General features: G+C 55.0%; 3 protein-coding genes across 3 annotated transcripts; 1 reads left to right on the forward strand and 2 right to left on the reverse strand.

Annotated features, from left to right (window-relative positions):
- Window positions 1-714: 714 nt before the first annotated feature.
- MTHFD2 (methylenetetrahydrofolate dehydrogenase (NADP+ dependent) 2, methenyltetrahydrofolate cyclohydrolase) lies at window positions 715-8977 on the reverse strand. Its single transcript, XM_068421623.1, has 8 exons — window positions 8861-8977; window positions 6179-6363; window positions 5350-5472; window positions 4727-4879; window positions 4535-4642; window positions 4081-4173; window positions 2322-2447; window positions 715-1579 (listed from the first exon to the last, which is right to left on the reverse strand). The coding sequence occupies exons 1-8, from the start codon at window positions 8944-8946 to the stop codon at window positions 1440-1442; spliced, it is 1014 nt and encodes a 337-aa protein (XP_068277724.1). The 5' UTR covers window positions 8947-8977; the 3' UTR covers window positions 715-1439.
- Window positions 8978-11353: 2376 nt separating this feature from the next.
- On the forward strand, window positions 11354-18363 carry MOB1A (MOB kinase activator 1A). Its single transcript, XM_068421373.1, has 6 exons — window positions 11354-11465; window positions 13630-13796; window positions 15039-15132; window positions 16653-16786; window positions 16889-17052; window positions 17725-18363. The coding sequence occupies exons 1-6, from the start codon at window positions 11452-11454 to the stop codon at window positions 17800-17802; spliced, it is 651 nt and encodes a 216-aa protein (XP_068277474.1). The 5' UTR covers window positions 11354-11451; the 3' UTR covers window positions 17803-18363.
- Window positions 18364-18487: 124 nt separating this feature from the next.
- On the reverse strand, window positions 18488-21987 carry BOLA3 (bolA family member 3). The gene is made up of 4 exons (XM_068421374.1): window positions 21916-21987; window positions 21129-21252; window positions 20860-20948; window positions 18488-18609 (listed from the first exon to the last, which is right to left on the reverse strand). Exons 1-4 carry the CDS (start codon window positions 21952-21954, stop codon window positions 18544-18546), a joined length of 318 nt encoding a protein of 105 aa, XP_068277475.1. The 5' UTR covers window positions 21955-21987; the 3' UTR covers window positions 18488-18543.
- Between the last annotated feature and the right edge of the window lie 884 nt (window positions 21988-22871).

The raw sequence follows: 22871 nt of genomic DNA on the forward strand, positions 1-22871 counted from the left end.
GAAAAGAGCGGAGCGGCTCGGCTTTGCCACCTCCATCACGGTCCCACTTTAAGCCATTTTGTATTTTATCGGTGATACAACCCAATAAACCTCATTTCAATGAGTGTCTCAGTGTGTTTCTGGTGGAGAGTCCTTGACCCTCAGCTTTCCTTCCCCCTTGGTCAGTGTTTTTAGAAGCACTCTCCTCTCCAGGAGAGAGCCATGAACTTGGGGTTAGCACTGACACCCCAGGTGCCTCCAGCAACAGCCCTTTGGTGTCACCCCGACCCTCTCCTGCTCCGGGAAGGTGGGATCAGCCTTCGCAGGGAATACACAGCCACACTTTTCACCCAAGAGGAAGAAGTCCCAGACTCACCTCCCTGCCCCCAAACAACTCCTGCGTGTTAAGTTTTGCATCACACCCTCAGGTAAGGTTAATGTTCAGTGGGTAATTAGAGCTTGCAAACAAACTTGTTAGAGCACTGATTACACTGTCATGTTGATGGAGTTAGGAAACAGAGGCAGGGAGGTGAGCAGGTTTTGTTCGGGCATGGAGAGACCTGAGCAGTCATGTCTTAGTTAAACTCAGGGAGAAAGCCAGACCTAACCCTGCTCTGCAGGGATTAAAGGGAGCTCACGGCACAAGTGCTTTAATAAACCAGCGCTGAGCACAGCTCTCCTTTTCTGTGAGAAGTGAAAAACTTGCTTAGTAATAATTTTAAGATATAAGGAGGGTTTTTTCTTTTTTCCTTCTCATACTTTATTTATTAGCCTGCATTATTCACTAAGTACTTGTACACTTCACAATACAGTCCAGGAAAGCTCCGTGTGCCCAATGCAGACACCAACAGCCCCCACCAACCAGTTCTTTGGTTAGAAAAAAAAGAAAGGCTTTTAAAAAAAAAAGTCACCATCCAAACAGCAAAAAAACAGCTTAGCTGCACACTAGAACATGTTACAACAGATCTGCCGCTGCCCCAGGCCCCGCACAGGCCGAGAACAGACAGATGGCTTTTGTGTTTGTTTTTTTCAAGTAACTTCTTCTACAGAAGAGCTTAAACCAAACATCCAGTTGAGTAGGAGACTCCAGCGAGAGCAGTCCAGGCAGACCGAGCAGTTGTGAGAACAGAACCATGAAGGCCGTTGCTTTAGCACCACGGAGCAGCACTTTACCTCCCCCTGGGATTGCGAACGCCACACCGGACCCCAACCGCTGCCTGGGCCCTGCAAGAAGAGCTAGCTTAAACATAGAGCAGCTTTGCTAGGAGTAGGCCAGGAGTGTAGCTCCTTACACCTTAGTACGACTAATGTGCATATGCTTCATCTTCCCATAAATAGCTGTAACCTCAGAGTAGGAAATTCCACCTCCAACACAATAAATAACAATATTGCATTTTGTATCGGCCTGTTTGGGAGTGAGTTTGGAATGTGGTTTTCAGTGCTAAAGAGAAAGTCCCAAGTTAAGCAGTTAATGCTTCCAGCTCTTTGGGTTTCAGCAGCTTCTTGGCGGCGATGATGGTGTTCTTCATCAGCATGGCGACTGTCATGGGCCCAACTCCCCCCGGGACCGGAGTGATGTAGCTGGCTTTCTTCTTCACCCCTGCAGGAAGGAAAGCTAGAGCTGAGCATGCCAGCCTGGCTTGTAACGAAGCTGTCACCAGTCTAACAGTGCTCAAATTCCTTCAAGGTTACCAGCTAAGGAACTGTAGTTTCTCAAGGTGGACCTTCTCCCCCATTAGCCAGGACAGAGCACACCGTAGTCCATCCATCCCTGCTACTGAGCAAGCTTAACTGCAAAGCTCGAGCTGGGGGAAGAGCAAAAAGCAAGGTCTAATAGCTGGACTTAGAGCTAGTCCAAGACTAGCTGGGGGCTTCCCACGTGCCCTTGAGGGCAGCCACAGTGAAGTACCAACAGTCTGAACATTCACCCTCTCTCTTTCTTCCAGGAGCAGGTTCCAGTGGCTTTCACCGGGCACCCGGAGGCGCAGGGCTCATCGCAACAGCCCCTGCAGCTCTGTGGTGAGCAAGGCCAGCGACTAGCAAGCCAGAAGGTAAGTTCTGCATGGTTTTATTTAAAAGCAGGAGTAAGAGTGATGGAGTAGAGGCAAAGGAACCAAACCGCTTAGGCTCAGGAGGAGTCTCCTCTGCCTTGCAGCATAAAGCTCTCCCATGGTGTATTACAGGAAGGCTGCACCCTGGCATATGGGGCAATATTGGATGCACCAAGGGACAGAAACATGGGTCTGCATGTGCTCAGTCATGTCAAGCAGGACTTTCTCCTCCCCTTCTCAGCACCCTCGATGTTTAACGCTCGAGGAACCTGATGCAGAGCCCTTCCATACCTTCAAAATCCACATCCCCAACCAGCCTCGACTTGGCAGTGACAGGATCCTGCACTCTCGTTATCCCCACGTCAATAACTGCAGCTCCTTCTTTGATCATGTCGGCTGTGATCAGATTGGGAATGCCTGCAAGAAGGAAACAGGACCCCACGCTCAGGGTGGTGCTGCACAGCCCCCCTGCTCCCCCTCACCTCATCTTCATGTTATATTTTGACCCATCTGGGCCTTCCTGCCTCACACAACGGTTGGACTCAATAATCACAGAATCACTGAGGCTGGAAGAGCCCTCTGGGATCATCGAGTCCAACCATTGCCCTGACACCACCACATCAACTAGACCAGGGCACTAAGTGCCATGGCCAGGCTTTTCTTAAACCCCTTCAGAGATGGTGACTCCACCACCTCCCTGGGCAGCCCCTTCCAATGTCTAACGACGCTTTCTGAGAAGAAATTCTTAATCTTAAGGGTCTTTTCCAACCCTGTCATTCTGTGAATGCAAATCTACCCTCAGTTTGCACAATACAGCACTACTCCAGCACTACTCCTTGATGTTCAGCTCAATCAGGAATTTGAGTGGTTTACTGACAACCTCAGAGTGTTCCAAAGAGCTGGAATCCACCCCCAGAAAGGGGTCTGACAAAGCAGCTGGGACCAAAGCACCCTCTCCAAGGTGAAACCTCAAAGCTTGTATTTGATGTCTGTGGCTGTGTTCGTTCACGCAGCTCCAGCAATGGTTTTTGCACCTGCACTAAGCGAGCTGGAGCAGTGTCCCAGGCCTCCGCAGCCCAGCTTGGCAGAGCCACCTGCTTCACCCAGGGGCTGTAAAACCCCCAGCGTGGCAGGGCAAGGGGTGGGGAGCAGCAGCTGAGCCACCCTTTGAGGGTGGGGTGTGTTTGTCTGGTTCTGCCAGATACTGTGTCCTCAGCTGACTGAGGAGAGGAGCTCGTTCCCACCCTCTGCTTCGTTAACTCCTTCATGCAAGCCTTCCTCTGGTCTGCTGGCCACCTTTGGCCATCTCAGTGTCTTATCTGCCAGCAGCACTTACATGCGCTGACCCCTTTGACACTTCTAATCCATCCAGCACCTTGGCTCTTCACACCCAATTTCCAACAGACATTTTTTTTCCTCCTCCCTCCCCTCAGGCTCACACCCAGCTGCTGCTGCCAGACCAACCCCCCAAATCAGCTCAACGCCTCTGCTGATGAACCACCTCCATAGCAAGGAGGAGAGCACACCTCTGAGTGATCCCCTGTGCTCTGAAGTCGGCACTGCAGCCGCCCCTCAGCAGTTTGACTGTCTCCAGGTAAGCAGATGCTATCTGGGGATTTTTTTCTCCTCCCCATGTAAACACAGAACCGCCTGCGTGTCTGTAGCTGTTCTCTGGACGTGATCAGGTGCTGGCTGGCAGACGCAGCCCTCCTGCCAGATGTTATTTTACATTTCAAAGGCAGAGATACAAACAACTCTGCTAGGAAGATCAAGTATGTGGCTCCTAAGGCTTAATCACAGGATTAACTGGCTGGTGAAAACATCCCCTCACTCACTCGCTGTGCTAGCCCTCACCTAGGGCAGCTGCCAACAGCCATGACAGCACCAGCCTCTCCTGCGCTGCCAGAGCTTCTTCAGATAGGGAGGCCCCAAGACATTCAATATCAACAGGATTGTCTCCCACGTGCAAGGATTCCCAGCAGAAGCCCCACACAAGCTGTGGCACGGCCCCCTCCGCCCACCTTGCCCGTGCCGTTGAGCCAGGGCTCACCTGCTGCCGCTACCACAATGTCAGCGCGGATCGTGTGTTGCTTCAGCTGCTCCTTGGGGGTGTAGCGGTGGGATATTGTGACTGTGGCATCACCTGCAAGAGTGGTTACATGGAGCTTTATCATTCCCATATACGACACAAACCCAGCCGCTGCTCTAAATTTTCCCCTTCGAGGCCACTCTTGTATTTATCAGGAATGTCAGAGGCTGATGAGAAACCCCAGGGAACAGCCTACAGGGGCAGAGGGAGGGACCTGGTATGGAAGAGGACAAGGACTCACTAAAGGCGGCCCCGAGATGTTACAAGACTGACTATGTGCAGAGTTAACTCCTCAGCTTTGACCCTAAGGCACTCCTGGGATTGGTTTAGGAGCCTCAAGAGGCCAGTGGGGCAGGCTGAGGGCTTGCTTCCGCAGCTGCCTGGCACGCAGGCTCCGAGGCCACCGAGCTCCTACCTCCTGGGCGCTCGTGCCTGCCGTCCGTGTGCAGCAACATGGCGATGGGCATGCCCACGTTCTTTGACCTGCCAGCCACCACCACATTCTTCCCCAGCGTTGGGATGCCTGCAGAGGACAAGATGGAGTCTTAAACCAACCACAAGCTGGAGTTGTGCTAGATAACAGCCAAACACTGCAGCAGCAGCTTACCAGTTCTCTTGATGATCTCCCACACCCCCCACGGGGTAGCTGGCAGCATGGAGTACTGGTCGAGGCACATGCGCCCCACGTTTATCACATGAAAGCCATCAACGTCTTTGTCCGGAGTCACAGCGTTGCAAATCTTGCGCTCGTCAATATGTTCTGGAAGAGAACAAAGAGCTTTAGCCCCAGGGATCAGCCCAAAAGCCTGCTCTTTACAGCCAGCCAGAGCCCTGACCTGCTGCACCAGCCCCTGCAGAGTTTGGAAGCTTGAAGCTACTCAAGACTTCCAGCAAGCTCAAGGCTAACGGCTCCCAGTAAAGGGGACTGGAACCACTTTGGGACTACAGCGTTGCTAATACTGAGAGGATATTTTTAGGCAGCCTCAGTGTCACAACCTTCTGGCTCTGGAAGCTGAAACTCCCCACACAAGAATAGATTTCTGTGACCCCCCTCCAGCAACTTAACTCGTACAGGCAGCTGTGTGATGGAGTAGCTGCATCAACTTTAAGCTGCATCGTGGCAGAGTGCCACGTCCCATGTCACAGGATAGCCCCTGTGCTGCTACTCGTCCTTCTGGCACATAAGAAGCTTTATGTGAAAATGAAAGAGATGGAAATCCAGCTACTCACCGGGTAAAGGAAGCTGTACTAACAGGCCATCTACATTGGCATCGTTATTGAGTTTGCTTATCAACTCCAGGAGCTCCTCTTCAGTAACAGAAGCTGGCCTGAGGATGGTTTCACTGCTGATTCCTGCACGATCATTGACAGCGCTGCATTAATGTGTGCACCAATGGGAGAGCAACTTTCTTAACCCATGCAGATTTAAGCCATGTTTCACTGCTCTGACAAATCTGATAGGCCCACACCGAGGTTTGTATGCTTTGTGTAACAACGAGCCCCTTCCAGGCTGGAGACCTTCACAAGTCTTGTGAGTTACTGTCAAGGACCATCAGTATCAGTTTAATGAGCTGGGAAAGGCTATTTGAAAGCAGAGACTCTGAGTGCAGAGAGGGGTTGGAGACACCCAACCAAAGCGTGCTACGATGAAGATGCAACTTCAAGGCACTCTGTGCTTTATTTGGCCCTAGGAAGGCTGCAAATCCATCTACAGAGCTTGATGTTGCCCTCAAGGATTCAAACAGCACAACGCACACGGGAACATGTTTATTAACTACATCCCAGTACAGCAGTGATGGCAGCCAAGAAAAGTCACAGCAAATACTGGGACAACCATGGAGGTGAAAAGCTGCCAGATAGATACATCACAGACTGGTTTGGGTTGGAAGGGACCTTAAAGGTCATCCAGTTCCAACCCCCCGCCACAGGCAGGGACACCTTCCACCAGACCAGGTTGCTCCAATACATGCCAAAAAAGCTCCCAGTAGAGGGACTCCCAACTAAAGCAAGATAAACCAGTCACTTGCTCCACTTTATCAGAACAGAGGGCAAGACATACCGACATCAGCGGCCGCTCTGGTTTTGTTCAGCACGTAGGAGTGACTCGCTGGGTTTTCACCGACGAGAACAACGCTGAGGTGAGGTCTCTTGTTTCCAGCCGCTACCCACTGCTCAACCTCGTGACGGGCTTCCTGCCTGATCTGCCGGGCCAGCTTCCTTCCAGAAATCACCACCGCATCATTTCTGCGACAGAGAAAGCATCGTTAGGGCCATCAGATCCAAACTCTGCGCAACACAGACCAGCAAAAACAGATGCCAACCACAAGCCAGGGCAGAAAAGGCTCTTTTACTCGAGCTCTGTACAAGCCCGTTGCCCCTTTATGCCAAATCATGTGAAGCAGCATATTTCAGTCTTCATTTCCAGCTTTGCTGCCCAAAGCCGGGATCAGCAAAGAAAACTGCCGGAGGGACCAACGTATTTGTGCAGCCCGAGAAAGCACACGCGCTGTTTATCTCTGCAAGGCCAAAAGTCCATGTGCATCATTCACCTGGTGTGTTTCAAGCTAAGATACTATTAGCTCCGTTTTTAGAAAGCCGGTCACCCGTTCCTTGCGAAGCTGTGACAGCTTCACTACAAAGGACTTACACAAAGCAGAACTCACTCCACTTAAACGGAGCTTCAACAAGGTCTATGGAGTGACTCTGGCTTGTTGGACGCGGGAGGCACAGCGTGCCGTGCTTCTGTTCCTGGAGAGCCTCGTCCCCCCCAAATTCCTCGGTGAGGCCATCAGCCCATCTAGCACAGACCTCGCACGAGCCACCCTCATGCCCTCCCCTGCTCAAGTAACTGCTGCCGCAGCTCCAGTCGTGGCTTCAGGCTGGTAATGCCGGGCTGGGGGTATGCGGTGTCACCCCCTCCCAGACTCCAACATCTAGCTGGAGCAGAAGGGACACTCGCCCGTTTGAAACAGCTCCTCACGTACATTTCTGGTCTAAATTGGTAACGGGATTACCCTGTCACTGTCAAAAGCATTCCAGGCAACTGGACACCCCACAGGGCATAGAAAGGCTGGTCTGACCTACAGCCAGCAGGGAGGCCACAGCTGCCAGTCCCCCCTCACACCAGGCTGTCCACGCTCCTCACCCTTGGTTTATTTTCCTTCAGGTTATCAATATAACTCATTTGAACATCATTCTCATTCCATAATTCCTTTTTGTGAGAGGATTCACCTTCACAAGCCTCACTTCTAGACCACTACAGCATTTAAATCTTGCCTTGCTGCTGCAAGGCCTCATGACGAGCACCTTACTCACCTAATTATCGCTACCTCTGAGCCGGAGCAGGCAGAGATGCTCCCCGCAGCCTTACTCTCATTTATGGTGCCTTCCCAAAGCGCAAGGACCAGCCCCTTTCTGCAGCAATCACCGAGCAATACACATCACAGCTCCACAAGCTACAGGAATCCAGCAGACAACCGACCCAGGGGACAAAGCCCGACTGTTTCCAACCCTCCCTGGACCACACCATCCAACGGGAACGAGCTGAACTGCTGCAGTTCCTCCTCAAAAAAAATCCATCAGCTGCCTGGTGTACAGACCTTCTCCTACCAGGATCCCATGCCAAGTCCAACGCTGCTGCTTTCTGACCTTCTCTAGGTGTAATCCTGATCCCAGAGCTCTGGGGACAGCCACCATGAGACCTGCTCCAGACCCACACCAGGTACTGTCCCAGGTAGGAAAGCCTTTTGCCTAAGTACTTACTTAGAGATGCAGAGGATCTTTCATGCTTCTTTAATCCCTGACCTACTCAAATACGTAGTTTTCCCCATTTACTGGGAGTTAAACGTTACTTTGTCCCTAACAGCAATTGCCCCCGTCAAACCTATTTAACAACAACCAGTAAAAACCCATCCCACACCAGCTCAGCCCACTGACCCTCTAATTCTCATTTTACCTTCAGTGCTAAACTACCATACTCCCACTTTGATGCAAAAGGAATTATTATGAGTACCTGGTAAGGCAGGGAAAGGAGAATGCATTAAATCAGTGACACCTCATGCCAAGAACAGGAACCTACCCGAATCTTTCCCCTTACGTAAGCCTGAGGCTGGTGGTGCCCAGCCTGGGCTCCCGGGGGATGGGCTCCAGCAGCCCCTCTGTGAGCTACAGAAAAGGCAAAATAAGAGCTCGGAGCCCTGTTTAGGGCAGGGAACATCAGTGAAACCAAAGCACCCGAGCAGCAGCAGCTCCCTTAAGGGCTTTTTTGGTGTATTAGAGCAAAATCCACGGGGGGTGCGTGCAGAAAGGAAGGGGGAAACCATTCGGTGCACGGCCGGAGCCACAGGGGGGATGCTCGGGGTTCTCTGGTCCTTCTCACACCGCTTAGATCCGGGGGGAGCCCAGGGCTTGGGCCCTGAGAGGCCTCTCTGGGGGTGTGGGGAGAGCCCGGTAGACCTGGTGTCCCCCTGCCCCCGGGAGAGGAGGGGGGAGCCCGGCACACGCCATGCAAGGCAGCAGCGGGATTTCATCAGCCTGCACCGCCCGGGCCGGCCGCTGGGGGCCCGCCCCATTCATTCCCGGTACCGGTGAGCCAAGCCCGGTACGTGACGGTGGGGGGGACACACCGGGCTGGGCCGCCCCCTCCTCAGCCCGGCCCCCGCCGGGATGGGGTGAAGGAGGCGGGCGGGTCCCGCTTCCCCCCCTCACATAAACCCCCCGCCCGGGTAGGACCGGGCCGTACCTGGGCGCGCTGAGGTGGAGGCGGCGGGAGCGGGGCCGCAGCGCGGCGCGGCCGAAGGCGCGGAGCGGGCAGAGCGCGGTTGCCATAGCGGGGGGCGTCAGCGACTGATAAGAGGCGTGAGGCGACTGTGCTGCCCTCCGCACCGCCCGCCGCCTTATATAGCGCGGAGCAGCCAATCGCCGCGGCGAGCGGCGCGGAGGGGAGAGGTGAATGGCGGAGGAGAGGGAGAGGGCGGGGCGGAGCGAGAAGGGAGGGTTGGGATTGGTGGAGGTGGGCGGGGCTGCTCCACCCTAATTGGGCACGGCGGCGCTCATTGGTTGGGCCCGGGGCGGGCGGTAAGAGGGGCTGCAAGAGGGGCTGCGGGTTGCGTAAGGCGGGGCTGGGTCTAGGACTGGGACTAGGCCAGGGACTGGGGTTGGGATTGGGGTCGGGATTAGGGCTGGGGGTGAGGTTTAAGGCTGCGATTTGGGGCAGGATTAGGGCTGAGAGGGAGGAGGGCTGGGACTGGGGCTGGGATTGGGGGGTCAGTCTTAAAGCTGCAATTTGGTCTGGGGTTAAAGTGGGATTAGGGCTGAGAGGGAGGATGGGATTGGGGCTGGTATTGGGGGGAGTTAGGGCTAAATGTGGGGTTGAGGTTAGGGCTGGGGTTGGGATTGGGTTAGGGCTAGGCTCAAGTCTGGGACTGGGATGAGATAAAATATAGGACTGTGAACATGTGTAAAACCGGACTGAGATTAGGATTAGGGTTAGATTTGGGACTAAGCGTACCCAGACCGGGACAGGTGGTTTAGCTGCTAAAAACTAGGGGAGGTTTTTACTGCAGGACGTTGCTGGTGTCGTCCCAGCCCTCCTCAAGCATCGCAGAACCCGAGTCTGTAAGTCTTCGGGCCCCCGCGCCGAGCGAGTTTAGCCATCTCCCGTGGGTTTATTTTCCTTAGTTTTACCCCACGTACCCCCTGAGCTGTAAAAAGTGGCCTTGGAGGTTTATCCTGAGGTCATTGAGGCGCTCGGTAAAGTCTGGGGAGGTTTTTATGCCTCCTGAGTATTAAATAAATACTGAGGAGCACTGGCCGCCGTCGCCGTGTTTATTTTAGTTTTTAACTTATTTAGAGCGGCCACAATCGCTCCCTGGTTTTAAAAATAATTTTTTAGGTTAATAACAGCAGTTCCTTGCTAAGACGATGGCTGGAAGGGCCAAGTAGCTGAAAAAAAAGGGTGAAAACCTGCAGAAATCAGCCCTGGGAAAAGGGTTCGATAAACTTGGGGATGTTCTGGGGGAATTTCAGCCTGTGAAGTTGGTCTTGGGGGTTTGGATGGGTTCGGCCTGGTGCGATGCTGAAAAGGAGGCGCTGAAATAAGATGGTGAAGGGTTATGGGGGGGTGTGGGGAAGTGCCTGTGAGTTGGGGGGGACCCTGGGGGAGGAAGGCCCATGGGGAGGGTCTTTGGGGGTGCCCAGGCCCATGGGGGATGCCCAGATCCATGAAAAGGGGGCTCGGGAGGTGCCCAGGCCCATGGGGAGGGTCTTTGGGAGTGCTCAGACTCATGGGGGGCTGCCCAGGCTCATGTGGAGGGGGCTCTGGGGGTGCCCAGGCCCATGGGGAGGAGCTTTAGGGGTGCCCAGGCCCACGAGGATGTGCCCAGGTGCATGAGGAGGGGGCTCTGGGGGTGCCCAGACTCAAGGAGGCTGCCCAGGCCTATGGGGAAGGAGTTTTGAGGGTGTGCAGGCCCATGGTGGGGGGTACCCAGGCCCCTAGGAAGGGCCTTTAAGGGTCCCCAGGCCCATGGAGAGGGGGCTCTGGGGGTCTCCAGGCCCGTCAGGGGTGCTCAGACCCATGGGGAGGGGGCTCTGGGAGATGCCCAGGCACATGAGGAGGGGGCTTTGAGGGTCCCCAGGCTCATGGGGGGGTCCCCAAGCCCATGAGGAGGGGGGTCTGGGGGTCCCCAGGCCCACAAGGGTTGTCATCAGGCCCATGCGAGGTGCCTAAACCCATGTGGGGAGGCTCTGGGGGTCTCCAGGCCTATGAGTGGTGCCTAGGCCCATGAGGAGGGGGCTTTGAGGGTCTCCAGGCCCATGGGGGAGTCCCTAGGCCCAGGAAGGGTACCCAGACCTATGGGGATGGTGCTCTGGGGATCACCAGGCCCATGGGGGGGTCCCCAGGCCCATGGGGAGGGGGCTTTGAGGGTCTCCAGGCCCGTGGAGGGGGTCCCCACGTCTATGGGGCTGCTCAGACTCATAGGGAGGGGGCTCAGGGTGTCCCCAGGCCCATAGGAACGGCCCCCAGACCCCTAGGAAGGGCCTTTGAGGGTCCCCAGGCCCACGGCGGGGCTCTGGGGGTCCGCTGGCCCACGGCGGGGGCGGGGCCGGCACAGCCCCACGCGCTGCTCGGCCCAGCGGCCGTTGCCATGGTGACGGCGCCGCGCGAGGCCCCGCCTCCCCCGTGGCGTTGAACTCTCGCGAGAGTTGGGTGGCGGGGCAGGGCGGGGCGGGCGCTGCCCGCGAGGAGCTGGGGCCGCGCGCGAGCAACGGTCGGCGCCGCGTCCGCCTCAGCCCGGCCCGGCCTGGCCCGGCTCGGCCCTGGCTCCGCTCGCCATGAGCTTCCTCTTGTGAGTGCCCGGGCCCCGGGGGTTGCCTTGAGGGAGGCCCTGAGGGAGCGGGTTGGCTGTGACGGGCTTTAGGGGGGAAATAAGGCCTTTGCGGGGGGGTCGCTGGAGAGGCTTTGGTGGGGAAGGCCTGAGGGGGGTGGGTGTCTGTGAGGGGCTTTGGGGGGGTTCTGAGAGAATTTAGCGTGGGGGGTGCTTGGGCTTGGTCTGGGAGAGGTATTGGGGTTTGAGGGCTGGGTCTGTGAGGGGCTTAAGCCGGGGGGAAGGTGTTTAGGGAGGTCCTGGGGCTGGGGGTGCTGAGGGAGGCCTTGCAGGGAGGTGCTGGTGGTGTTTTGGGAGCTTGGGAGGACGTGGGGTGAGGTCCGGAGGGAAGTCCTGGGTCTCGAGGAGGACTTTTGGGGGTGGGAGGCCCCAGTGGTGCCCAGGAGCTGAGGAAGGCCTGGTGATGAGGTTGGGAGGGTTCTTAAGGGAAGTTTTAGAGGGAAGCTCTGTGTGGCTTTGGGCAGAGGACCTGGGGGCTCCCAAGGGGCTTTGGGAGGGCTTTAGCGGGGGGACCCTGGGTGTGTGTGGAGGGGGAAGGCTTTGAAAAGAGGCCCTGGGGATGTACGAGGAGGAGCTGAGGCCCTGGAGGGACATTGGGAGGAAGCCTTGGGGGTGTAGTGCTTTTTTAGGAGTACTAAAAAAGGAGTACTCCTTTTTTAGGAGGAAGGTGGGGTGAGAGAGGGTGCCTTGCAGGGCTGGGGTGCCAGGCTGGGATGTGGAGGGGGGCTGGCAGCAGGAGCAGGGTGGCCCTGGAGGGCAGGCACCCCGGGGAGTGCCCATGTTGTGTGAGTGCCATGGAGGGGTACAGGGAGGGTTTTGGGGGGTGTATGAAGGGATGGGAAGCCTTTTGGGGGGCAGTCTTAGAGGGAAGGCTCTGGGGAGGGGTTGTTTTGTGAGGGTTAATCCCTCCCAGGTGAGGAGAATGGGTTGGTCTTCCAGGGGAATTGGGGGAGGTCCTGAGGGAGTGGGGGTGTCTGCAGGGATGTTCTGCCATGGTGGGAGGCCCTGGGAGTTGGAGGGGGCTTTGGGGGTGTGGGGTGAGGTGGAAAAGAGGAGGCCTTGGCCCTGAGGGTGTGGGGTTTCCACCTGGGTGGGCTTTGGGTGGGCCTGACCCTACATCTGGTGGGCTGGTGTAGTGCAAAGGGGGTTGGCTTTTGGTGCTGGCTGGTGTTTGTGTGAGGGGCTGCCCTCCTGGGAGGTGGGGCAGGCCTGACTGCAGGGGGAAGGGGGTTAATTTGGTAGGCTTACAGGCATGTGGTGTAAAAAATCCATCTTTAACAAGCTGCAGGGGGTGGGCTGTTGCATACCTGTGGTGTAGATGTGAAGGCTTGTAAAGTGTGAGAGGGCTTCTGGCTCTTAAGGACTGGTAGGTGCTGTTGGATGAGGACTGGAGGCGTTTTGTGGTGTAAGAAGGGGCCGGGGAACCTCTTCTTAGGGTTGGCGATGCGCTGGGTCTGCCTTTTGGAACCCTCTGCCGGGGGTCACCCTCGCTCGGAAGCAGAGAGCTGGCGGGGTCTGAAAGTTAATGTTTTGTGGTTGAGAGATATTGAAATGCCTCCAGCTTTTGGCAGCGCTGGCTGTTTGGGGAGAGGCTGCGGCACTGCCGGCCCCGTCGGAGGGACGAGGGGGTTTGGCGAGGAGTCGTGCGATGGCTCAGCTGCTGAGGGCGGCTGTCGGTACGACACAGCAAGGGAAGGTTACGATGACAATTTGCATCTTGGGGCTGGAGTCTGTTAAGCTGCTATTTTTAGCAAACCGTTTCTTACGGTGCGTTTGAGCGCTGTTAATATTTGCCGCTGTCAAACTGACCCGGTGGGTCGTTACAGTGCAGTTACGTGGGCTTTTCTTTCCGCGGTCGAAAGCGAGTGTCGCTCAGTGAGTCTTCGGGCCTTGGCACAGAATGTTTGTGATTAAAAAGAGGAGGCTAAAGAGGGAAGCGGGCGTGCGGCGTGTTTGTGACGCCGGCAGAAACGCTTCGGCTTGCACGTAGGGTCGGCGGGGGAAATGGGGAAGGGCCGGCGTCACCCCGGTTAGAAGCGCCGGATGGCGAGGGGTGAATCGGGCAATGCTTCTGGGAAGGGAACGCTGTTAAAGGACTAACTGGAAATGTTTTCTCTCTTGTCAGTGGGAGTCGATCTTCGAAAACATTCAAACCCAAGAAGAACATTCCCGAAGGCTCCCATCAGTATGAACTCTTGAAACATGCGGAAGCGACGCTGGGGAGCGGTAACCTCAGACAAGCGGTGATGCTGCCGGAGGGAGAGGACCTTAACGAGTGGATCGCAGTTAACAGTAAGGCCTATGAAAGAGGGATCCACCTGTGCTTGGAAAACCAAAAATCTCTGGTTTTTGACCTTAGAAGAACCTAGAACTTCCCCAAAGGAAATTTTTATCCCAGGCACACTGTGTTTAGGTAACCGAGTTACCTAGGACAAGAGGATACAGCCTCAAGCTTGGCCAGGGGAGGGTCAGGTTGGCCATTAGGAAGCATTTCTTCTCAGCAAGGGTCATCAGCCATTGGAAGGGGCTGCCCAGGGAGGTGGTGGAGTCACCATCTCTGGAGGGGTTTAAGAAAAGACTGGACATGGCACTTAGTGCCCTGGTCTAGTTGCCATGGTGGTGTCAGGGCAACGGTTGGACTGGATGATCCCAGAGGGCTCTTCCAACCTCAGTGATTCTGGTGATGATTCTGGTGATGATTCTGTGAGTTGGGATAAAAGGAAAGCAAGCGGCGTGCCGTGCCAATGGCAGACAGGCTCTGTGCTCCGGAAGCGTGCTAAAAGCGAGACACAAACCCACACCTTTGTGGTTTTGGGGTGGGTTTTTTTGAGTTCAGACTTGCAAAGGTGATTAGGTTTGTGAATGGTTATTTTTGTACTGGGGAGCGAGCCTCGAGTATCGATGTTTGGAGTTACAAGGTTAGCGTTGTCGGCTGCAAAAATGGTGGCAGCGAATAGTCCAGGGAAAAAGCAGAACCATATTCCCCACTGAACTCGAGGTTTGTGGAGTTTCTTTTTTGTTTTCTGTTTTCCTTTTGTTATTGCTGCGTGTAATGTGTAAAAAGCCAAATACTACAAATTTATTTTAGGTTTAGTAGTTGCTCTCCCTGGCCTTGAGCTTTATTTCTTTGGAGGTTAGAGGAGAAAGAATTCTGAGCAATGGAAACCAGTAAGTCAGACCACAAGTGTTCACCCTAAGGAGGGTCTCCTGTATTATTTTGAGGTACTGTCATTTTTTAAAGACGCCTGGAACCTAAAGCTGTCGTTTCCAAGGTGTGCAAAGCGAAGTGGAGCTTCATGCTGTACAAATTGGTTGGAGCTGTAGCTGGAGGGTGAAAAATCGACAGAGCAATTCAAATACCTAGATGGCTGAAATGTCTCGGAGTCATTTGCCACGGGATGTTTGTTTTGGCTGAGCTTTGCGGCACGTTCACCCCCACGACAACGATCCTGGGAGGCTGCGTCAGCTGAACGACAGCGACCCGGTGCTCTGGGTGTTTGCACTTTGAGTAAACTCGATGCGTTTCCTTTCCAGCGGTGGATTTTTTCAACCAAATCAACATGCTGTACGGGACCATCACGGAGTTCTGCACGGAGGCGAGCTGTGCGGTCATGTCTGCAGGACCAAGGTAAGGCGTTCACTGCGCTCTATGGCCGCGATTTAAACGCAGGGAGGTAGGCGGAGGCGCGGGTTGCTCGAGCGTGCGTAGAAAGAAGCTAAAAAGAGGATGGGATGCGTCCAGATTGGGTCGAGGCGCAGCATCGTGGTGGTGTTTATTCATGTGTGAAGCCGTTATCTCTGTTAGGCTGCGTGGTGTCGGTAGCTGTCGGTTTGTCTGGCGTGTTGAATATCTGTCCAGGGGAAGCGTGTGTGGGGATCTGTTTTTTTTGCCCCCTGTGGATTAGGTCCCTATGTTGTTTGGAAGCTGAAGAGATGTGGTGTTGAAATGGTTTGTTTGAAGGAAAATGAGAGATTGAACTTCACTGGAAGCGTTTGGTCTTGCTGTTAAAAGTCTTTTAGTAACCTCTTGATGTGCTGTGTGGCAGAGCTGGTGCTCTGAGAGGCCGTAGAATGTTTTTTCTGAGCAGGAGCGGTTCTAAAGCTGTCCCTGCCAGTTGGTGGGGTTACCATCCGGTGTGTGCGATGGCTGATGTAGCGTAACTGCTTTGTAGGAGGAGGTCAGGGCAGCGTGGAAGGTGGAAAGGAAATAGCAAAGGCATATTTGGGATGCCTTGTTGTTTTTAGGAGATGTGACTACCTGCCACAGCAGAACGTTACGTGTCGGTTCTGCACTTGTGTGTGTTGTTGAGGTGAAGCTACAGCAGCGTATCTTGTTTGTAAGGTTACTCGAGGCTCTTTGGGGCAGCAGCGTGCAGTCTGGCTGGTGGGCAGGATTTGCAGGGTGCTGTGGAGCATCCTGCCCTGCTTTTCTACCCAGAAGTATCTAGATTGCAAGTTCCTGTTTCTATATTTGAGGACATTTCCTGTACCAACTTCCTGTGTAAATGGCACCGGTTGTTTTCACTTGTCGGTCGAGAGGCGACAGTCAAAACGTGGGGGTTTTTCCTCCTGCTTTTGAAGGATTTTAGAGAAGACTGTAGAGAAAGCAGGTTGTGTTGTTGCGTGGTGTTACAGTCAGTGTCTGCCCCAGCTCAGAGGAGCCGTGGGATAGATAAGCACGTGTGTTGATTTGAGACAGTGGCTTCCAACAGCCTTGGGCCGATGTGTGGCCCCAGGGATGGTGTCTTGGAGAAGTGTGTGAGGGGAGAGGGAGTGCCAAACACCCGGAGGTTTTCTGAAAGCCATAAGTGAATTGATTCAGATGGTGAGCGACGGCCCTGACGCTTCCCCTTTGGCCAGTTTTTGTCTCGTTTTAAGGAGATGTTGATGTCAGAGGAGGTTGCCACAAAGTTGAAGTTGATTTTTGAGGGTCAGACCCCAAGGGTGATCACGATGGAGGTGTTAGCTCTGACTCTGTTGTGTCGTGCTTGAGAAACTCAGACAGACAAAGCGCTGCTCTCCTCGCTTCTGAGGAGCACAAGTGTTGCAGCGTCACTCTTGGCTGAGATAAGGAGGAAGCGGCGGGGCCCCAAAGTGCAATTTTTCTTCTTAGAGCAACAAATTCATTTTCCTTCCCTCTCCCCGCAGGTACGAGTACCACTGGGCGGATGGCACCAACATCAAGAAGCCCATCAAGTGCTCGGCTCCGAAGTACATCGATTACTTGATGACGTGGGTGCAGGACCAGCTGGACGACGAGACGCTCTTCCCCTCAAAGATCGGTAAGTGCGACTGGAGGCCTCACGTACAGGACCAAGACGCTGCTGGAACATCTCGCTTTGGTACTTCAGGTGGAACTGAAGGACTTTCCATGTGCATTTCAGGTGTCCCTTTTCCCAAGAACTTCATGTCGGTGGCCAAGACGATCCTGAAGCGGCTGTTCCGCGTGTACGCCCACATCTACCACCAGCACTTTGACTCGGTCATGCGGCTGCAGGAGGAGGCCCACCTCAACACCTCCTTCAAGCACTTTATCTTCTTTGTGCAGGTGAGTCGCAAAATGGTGCCTGGTCACTTGGTTTTCTTGTTCCCTGTTTGCTTTTAAAGGGAGTTGGATTCTAACCGCCTCCTCACTTTGAAGATCTACAGCTGTGGTGTGTGCTGGAAGATATGCTCGGCTCCCACCCTCTGTACCACGTGAGCTGTGCAGCTGCAGCCTTGTGGGTTTGTGGTGTTGGGTTTGGTTTTATTTATTGGTATTTATTTAATTTTTTTGCAGGAAGCATGGCTGAGTTGGTTGGAAATGCTTGAATTTCCCTCTCAGGTTTTAGCTATTGGTCTGCCAGCAAAAGAAACCAGCCTTGGAGGAGAACTTGAGCTACAAAACCCCCAAGATTTGACTCAAGTAGCAGCAGCAGCAGCTTTTTTCCTTGCCAGTGTTTTAACAGCCTGTTCTGTGACCACACGTGCGACTCGCTGCGCAGAGCAGCATGGTACTTCTCAGTGATGCAGCAGAAAGAGTTTTTTGTTGTCTTGAAATGCTTGAATTTCTTTACAGAGAAACAGGAGAGGCAGCTAACGCCTGCGTGGTGGTTCTCGGAGGAGCTGGCACACATGGACAGGGCGAGTTCCCAGCACATGTACAGCGGTCACACATGTTTTCCAGCAGCTCTTTGAGAGATGCCTTTAGGTTTTTTTCCCTGTTTTTTTTCCCTGCCAGGAATTCAACTTGATCGACAGGCGGGAGTTGGCTCCTCTGCAGGAACTGATTGAGAAGCTGGGCTCCAAGGACAGATAACTTATGCCCTCTCCTTTCTGCTTTGTACGCCGGCCACTTCTACGCTTCGCCTTCAGCGATGCAAGCCCGAGATGCCAGACTGCTCCGAGAAGCATCAGCCTGAGAGGCCAAGCCTTGCTCCTGCTGTGCAGTCCCCTTGGTTTTCTAGGCTATGCTCAAGTCTGGCAAGAACTGCAGCCTGGGACTTGGATTCAGTTTTGTTTCCTGCAGCCATGGGGTCAAGTTCTAAGTGTTACACAGCTTTTTTTTCTACTCTCAAGAGTAAAGTTTTATTCTGGTCCCTACAAACACAGCACTTGGCCTATGAGCAGCCTGAGCAGGGCTGAGCCCAGGGGGTGCTTCCCCTGGGCAAGAGCAGAGTAGCTCAGCTTTTTTTTGAAGTGCTTCTTTTAAATGAGGTTGCACTGAGAGCCTTAAGCTTCCCTTGGCAGCAGCAGGAGTGTTGCAGGGGAAAAAAAGTGCCTGGCCTTGGAGCAGCTCTCGGGTGTTCCCACATACAGTGGTGGGGGGTTGAGGAAGGAACCATGCAAGGCAACAATAAAGTTTTTCTTTCTTGTTTCAGAGGCAGAGGGGGTGTCTCTCCTTCCTCCCCCCTCCCCTTAGAATGTAAATGCCCCCCCAGCCCTGCACAGGTGCCTTAATTGAAAACACAGCACTTGGCTGCCCACACTGCAGCCAGGGCTCATTTTCCAGGGCCTCCCTCTGCGGCAACATGTTTATTAGACTGGTCACACATGAGCATCAAGGTTTGGGGGTGGAGGTGAAGATGCGCAGTCCATGCATGTTCTTGATCTCCTCACTCAGTGCCTGCAACAAACAAGCACCAGCACTGAGAGTCTGGGGGAGCTCTGGAGTGTCACTGAGAGCAGAGTGGTGGAGTGCTTGTGCACAGTAAAGTGTCAGTGCTGCAGACCCAGAGGAGAGTCCCAGCTAGTTTGGAGGCATCAGTGCATTCACTAAGTACCAACTGTGCCCCACTATAAAGTGCTAAAGTCGGCACCAAGTATAAGAACTGCTACATCAGCCTCACTGTTCAAGAGCAGTATTAGCACTCAGTGCTACACAGGCTGAGTATTCCAGCAGGGCCCTGTGCACATACTCCAATAAATTACCTGTACACACAATCAAGCACCCCCCTCTAAGTGCTGGATACATGCACAGTACCCAAGTTTAAGTGTTTATTATTGCAGAAAAAAGACACTGAAATATACTGTGTCTTACTAGCACAGCCTAAGTGCTGTGCCTGTACACAGTCTGTGTAGCACTTCACACAGCCCCACACCAGAGTGCTCAAGTAAAGTAAGTAAAGTGCTGCATGCACACACACACAGAGTGCCTAGATTAAGTGCTATGCTATCAAATTGAGGGGGAAAAGAGGGCTGTGCTGGTCAGACACACCCCCACCCCCCAGAGTGAGTGCCCAACTCTGTACACACACACTTTCTATATATAAATATACACACACAGAACTACCCACCAATTTATGAAAGAAGAGAAAGAAAAAAACACAAAAGCTGGGCTATGCTGCTACAACACAGCACTTAATCCTCACTGGCACTTTAGTTCAGCACAGAGGGAGCAAGAAAGAGTGTGTGTGTGTGTGTGTGTGTGTGTATACACACACTTTTTTTTTTTTATATATATATATATATATACACACACACAGAGAGCGCCCAACAGGGAAGTGCTGCACACACAGAGCACCCAGGGATAAAGTGCTGCACCCACACAGCCACCCTGCCTATTACTGGGAAGGAAGGGCTGGCTATATTATTGAGTGGGAAGGAAGAGTGCACTATTCATTATTAGGAAGGGCTACACTATTTATTATGGAATAGGAAAGAAGGGCAGGCTATGCTATACTACTTACTGAGTAGGAAGGAAGGGCTACACTACTTGTTATTGAAGAGGAAGGAAGGGCCACGCTGTTTATTATTCAATAGGAAGGGCTACACTGTTTATTATTGAATAGAAAGGAAGGGCTACACTATTATTTAATAGGAAGGCCTACCCTATTTATTCTTGGGAAGGAAGGGCTACACTATTTCTTATTGAGTACGAAGGAAGGATACACTATTTCTTATTGAGAAAGAAGGGCTGTGCTATTTATTATTGGGGAAGGAAGGGCAGGCTGCACTAAGACACTGGGCCTGCAGCACTTCACAGCTGGGCGCTGTGCACAGGCACACCCAGGGTGCCCAGCTATACGTGCTGTGCACACAGCTACCCATGAACTAGGAAGGAAGAGCTACGCTGGTTTTTACTGGGCAGGAAGGGCACCTACACTGTTTATGTGGAAAAAGGAAGGGCTACACTGTTTTATTATGAGGGGGAGAAGGGCTACACTTTATTATGGGGGGAAAGGAAGGGCTACATGTTTATTATGGGGGGCTATGCTTTTAAGACACTGTGTGCAGGCACAGCACTTAATCCTCTCACCGTGTGTGTGCAGCACTTTAGGCAGAGTGCCTGGCTCTAACACAGCTCAGCTGAGCACTGCCCATGCGCTTACACACCGCAGAGCTCCAACACCACATGCTACGGGCAGAGCGCCCGTGCCGCGAGTGCAGCACACACAGAGCAGTGCTGTTTGGTGAGAAGGGACAGCTACGCTGTTTATTATTGGGAAGGAAGGGAAAAAGAGGGCTACAACTCTTTATTATTGGGGGTGAAGGGGGAAAAAGGGGCTACAACTATTATTGGGAAGGAAGGGGGAAAAGGGGCTGCAACTTTTTATTATTGGGAAGGAAAGGGGGAAAAAAGGGGCTACAACTCTTTATTATTGGGAAGGAAGGGGGGAAAAAAGGGGCTACAACTCTTTATTATTGGGAAGGAAGGGGAAAAAGGGGCTGCAACTCTTTATTATTGGGGGGAAAAAAGGGCAGGCTACGCTATTTATTCCTGGGAAGGAAGGGCCGTGCTGTCAGACACGCTGCGTGCAGGCACAGCACTTAACCCTCTCATGTGTGTGCAGCCCTTGGGCACTCTGCCTGTAACACACGCTCACTCGCACACACACACGGTGACACAAGTGCAATCGTGGCCCCCCCCCCTCACCTGATTAACCATCTGGTGCTGCTGCACCGTCCGCTTCTCTCTGAACTCCTCCGACTCGATGTGGATCTCGTACATGGCGCCGCAGCCTCCTGGAAAAACAAAAGCGGTGGCAAACGCTTGAGCAAAGATGAGGGTTCCTGATCCTTTGGGATCCCCAGCAAGGGGGGGGAAGGGGGCTGGGGACGGGCTTGACTCCCCCCTCGCAAAGCGCAGGGGTGGTTTTGGGGAAGGAAAAAAAACAACAATTAAAAAAAGAGCTTTTTGTGTACCTGAGATATCCACGACTTTGATGGCGGAGGCCCGGGGGAACTTCTCCCGCAGGACCCGGGTCACTCGGGCCTCCCCGTCCGTCTGCGAGGAGAAGCTTCGCCAGGGGCCGCGGCGCAGGAAGAGCTGGGGGGGGAGAAGCACCGCTGAGAAACGCTGCTGGGGGAGGGACCCTGCGGGGAACCCCTCCGGGCACACGGGCTGGGGGGGGGGCTACCGGCACCGGCGGGTGCTGGGGAAGCAAGGCCGGGGGGGGGGGGGGGAACACCGGGAGTGAGAGGGGGAAGAGCACCGGGAGGGGGGAGGCTGCCTACACCGGGGGGGAGAGCACTGGGAAGGGGTTGGGGGGGGTCCTGCCTTTACCGGCACCGGGATAGGAAGCACCGGGAAGAGGGGAAGAGCACCGGGAGGGGCCGAAGGCCGCCTTCACCGGCACCGGGAAAGGCACCGGGGGGGGGGCACCGGGAGGGCGGGGGGAGGCCGCCGTCACCGGCACCAAGGTGGGGGCGGGGCACACTTACCGTGAGGGGAGGGCACCCCCGCCGTTCCCAGGGACACTTACCGTGAGGAGGCGCAGGTCGCACTTACCGTTACCGGGGGGGGGGGGGGACACGACACAGAGGAAGACACGGGGAGACGGACCCCCCCCCCAAAAAAAAATGGGAGGGGGGTCTCGGACAACGGACAAAGCGCCCCCGGCCCCTGCCCCTGGACTGGGGAGGGGGGCACACACAGAGGGAAGGGGGGGACGGACAGACAGAGGACAGGGACAGACTCACGGACACGCACCGGCCCGCGGCACAGCGCCAGCCCCGCCGCGGCGGCCATACTGGGCGGCGCGCGCCCGCTGCCGCTCCCGGGGCCGCGCGCGGGGGTCACCCGCCGCTCAGCCAATCGCCGCGCGACCCCGGGGGGCGGGAGGGGCGGGGCCGGAGCTGCACCGCCTCCGCCGCAGCGACCCCTGGCGGCGGGGAGGACCCCGGCAGGGCCTAGGCCCGACACCCATTACCGGGGCGGGGGGGGCCCATCGTGACACCCCCGCGGGGACCCCGAGGCTCCTCCAGGCCTCATCCTGCACCCCCATCCAGCACAGGGCCCCATCCTGCCCCCCCAGTCCCATACCCAGGGCCTCATCCTGGCCCCCCAGTCCCATAAATAAGACCCCATCCTGACACCCCCCCCCAAATACATAGGGCCCCCTCCTGACCCCCATTCCCATACCCAGGGCCCCATCCTGCCCCCCCATTCCCATAAAGAAGGACCCATCCTGCCCCCCCCCCCCAATAGACAGGTTCCCATCCTGACCCCCCCACCCTATGTATAGGGCCCCATCCTGCCCCCCCCATTCCCATAACCAGGGCCCCATCCTGCCCCTCCAGTCCCATAAAGAAGGCCTCATTCTGCCCCCCCCCCCCCCCCCTAGACACCCCCATCCCATTCCCAGGGCCCCATCCTGCCCCCCCATCCCATAAAGAAGTCCCCATCCTGACCCCCCCCAATAGACAAGTCCCCATCCTGCCCCCCCACACCCAGGACCCCATCCTGCCCCCCAGTCCCATAAAGAAGGACCCATCCTGCCCCCCCATTCCCATAAAGAAGGCCTCATTCTGACACCCCCCCCCCCAGACACCCCCATCCCATACCCAGGGCCCCATCCTGCCCCCCCAGTCCCATAAATAAGACCCCATCCTGACTCCCCCCCCCCCCCAGTACATAGGATCCCATCCTGCCCCCCATCCCATACC

The sequence above is a fragment of the Nyctibius grandis genome, chromosome 33, assembly GCF_013368605.1.
Source record: "Nyctibius grandis isolate bNycGra1 chromosome 33, bNycGra1.pri, whole genome shotgun sequence".
Classification (NCBI taxonomy): Eukaryota; Metazoa; Chordata; class Aves; order Nyctibiiformes; family Nyctibiidae; genus Nyctibius; species Nyctibius grandis.

Bases quoted from the DNA above. Each gene is read 5' to 3' on its own strand.
- BOLA3 (XM_068421374.1), bottom strand. From the start codon at position 21,954: ATGGCCGCCGCGGCGGGGCTGGCGCTGTGCCGCGGGCCG. The intron at 20,949-21,128 runs GTACACAAAAAG...TTGTTTTTCCAG, and splicing joins CAAAGTCGTGGATATCTCAG to GAGGCTGCGGCGCCATGTAC. The intron at 18,610-20,859 runs GTGAGGGGGGGG...TGTTTGTTGCAG, and splicing joins AGCACCAGATGGTTAATCAG to GCACTGAGTGAGGAGATCAA.
- MTHFD2 (XM_068421623.1), bottom strand. From the start codon at position 8,946: ATGGCAACCGCGCTCTGCCCGCTCCGCGCCTTCGGCCGCGCCGCGCTG. The intron at 6,364-8,860 runs GTACGGCCCGGT...TCTCTGTCGCAG, and splicing joins CTCCACCTCAGCGCGCCCAG to AAATGATGCGGTGGTGATTT. The intron at 4,643-4,726 runs GTAAGCTGCTGC...TGTCCTCTGCAG, and splicing joins GGAGATCATCAAGAGAACTG to GCATCCCAACGCTGGGGAAG.
- MOB1A (XM_068421373.1), top strand. The intron at 15,133-16,652 runs GTAAGGCGTTCA...CTCTCCCCGCAG, and splicing joins GTCATGTCTGCAGGACCAAG to GTACGAGTACCACTGGGCGG. The intron at 17,053-17,724 runs GTGAGTCGCAAA...TTTCCCTGCCAG, and splicing joins ACTTTATCTTCTTTGTGCAG to GAATTCAACTTGATCGACAG.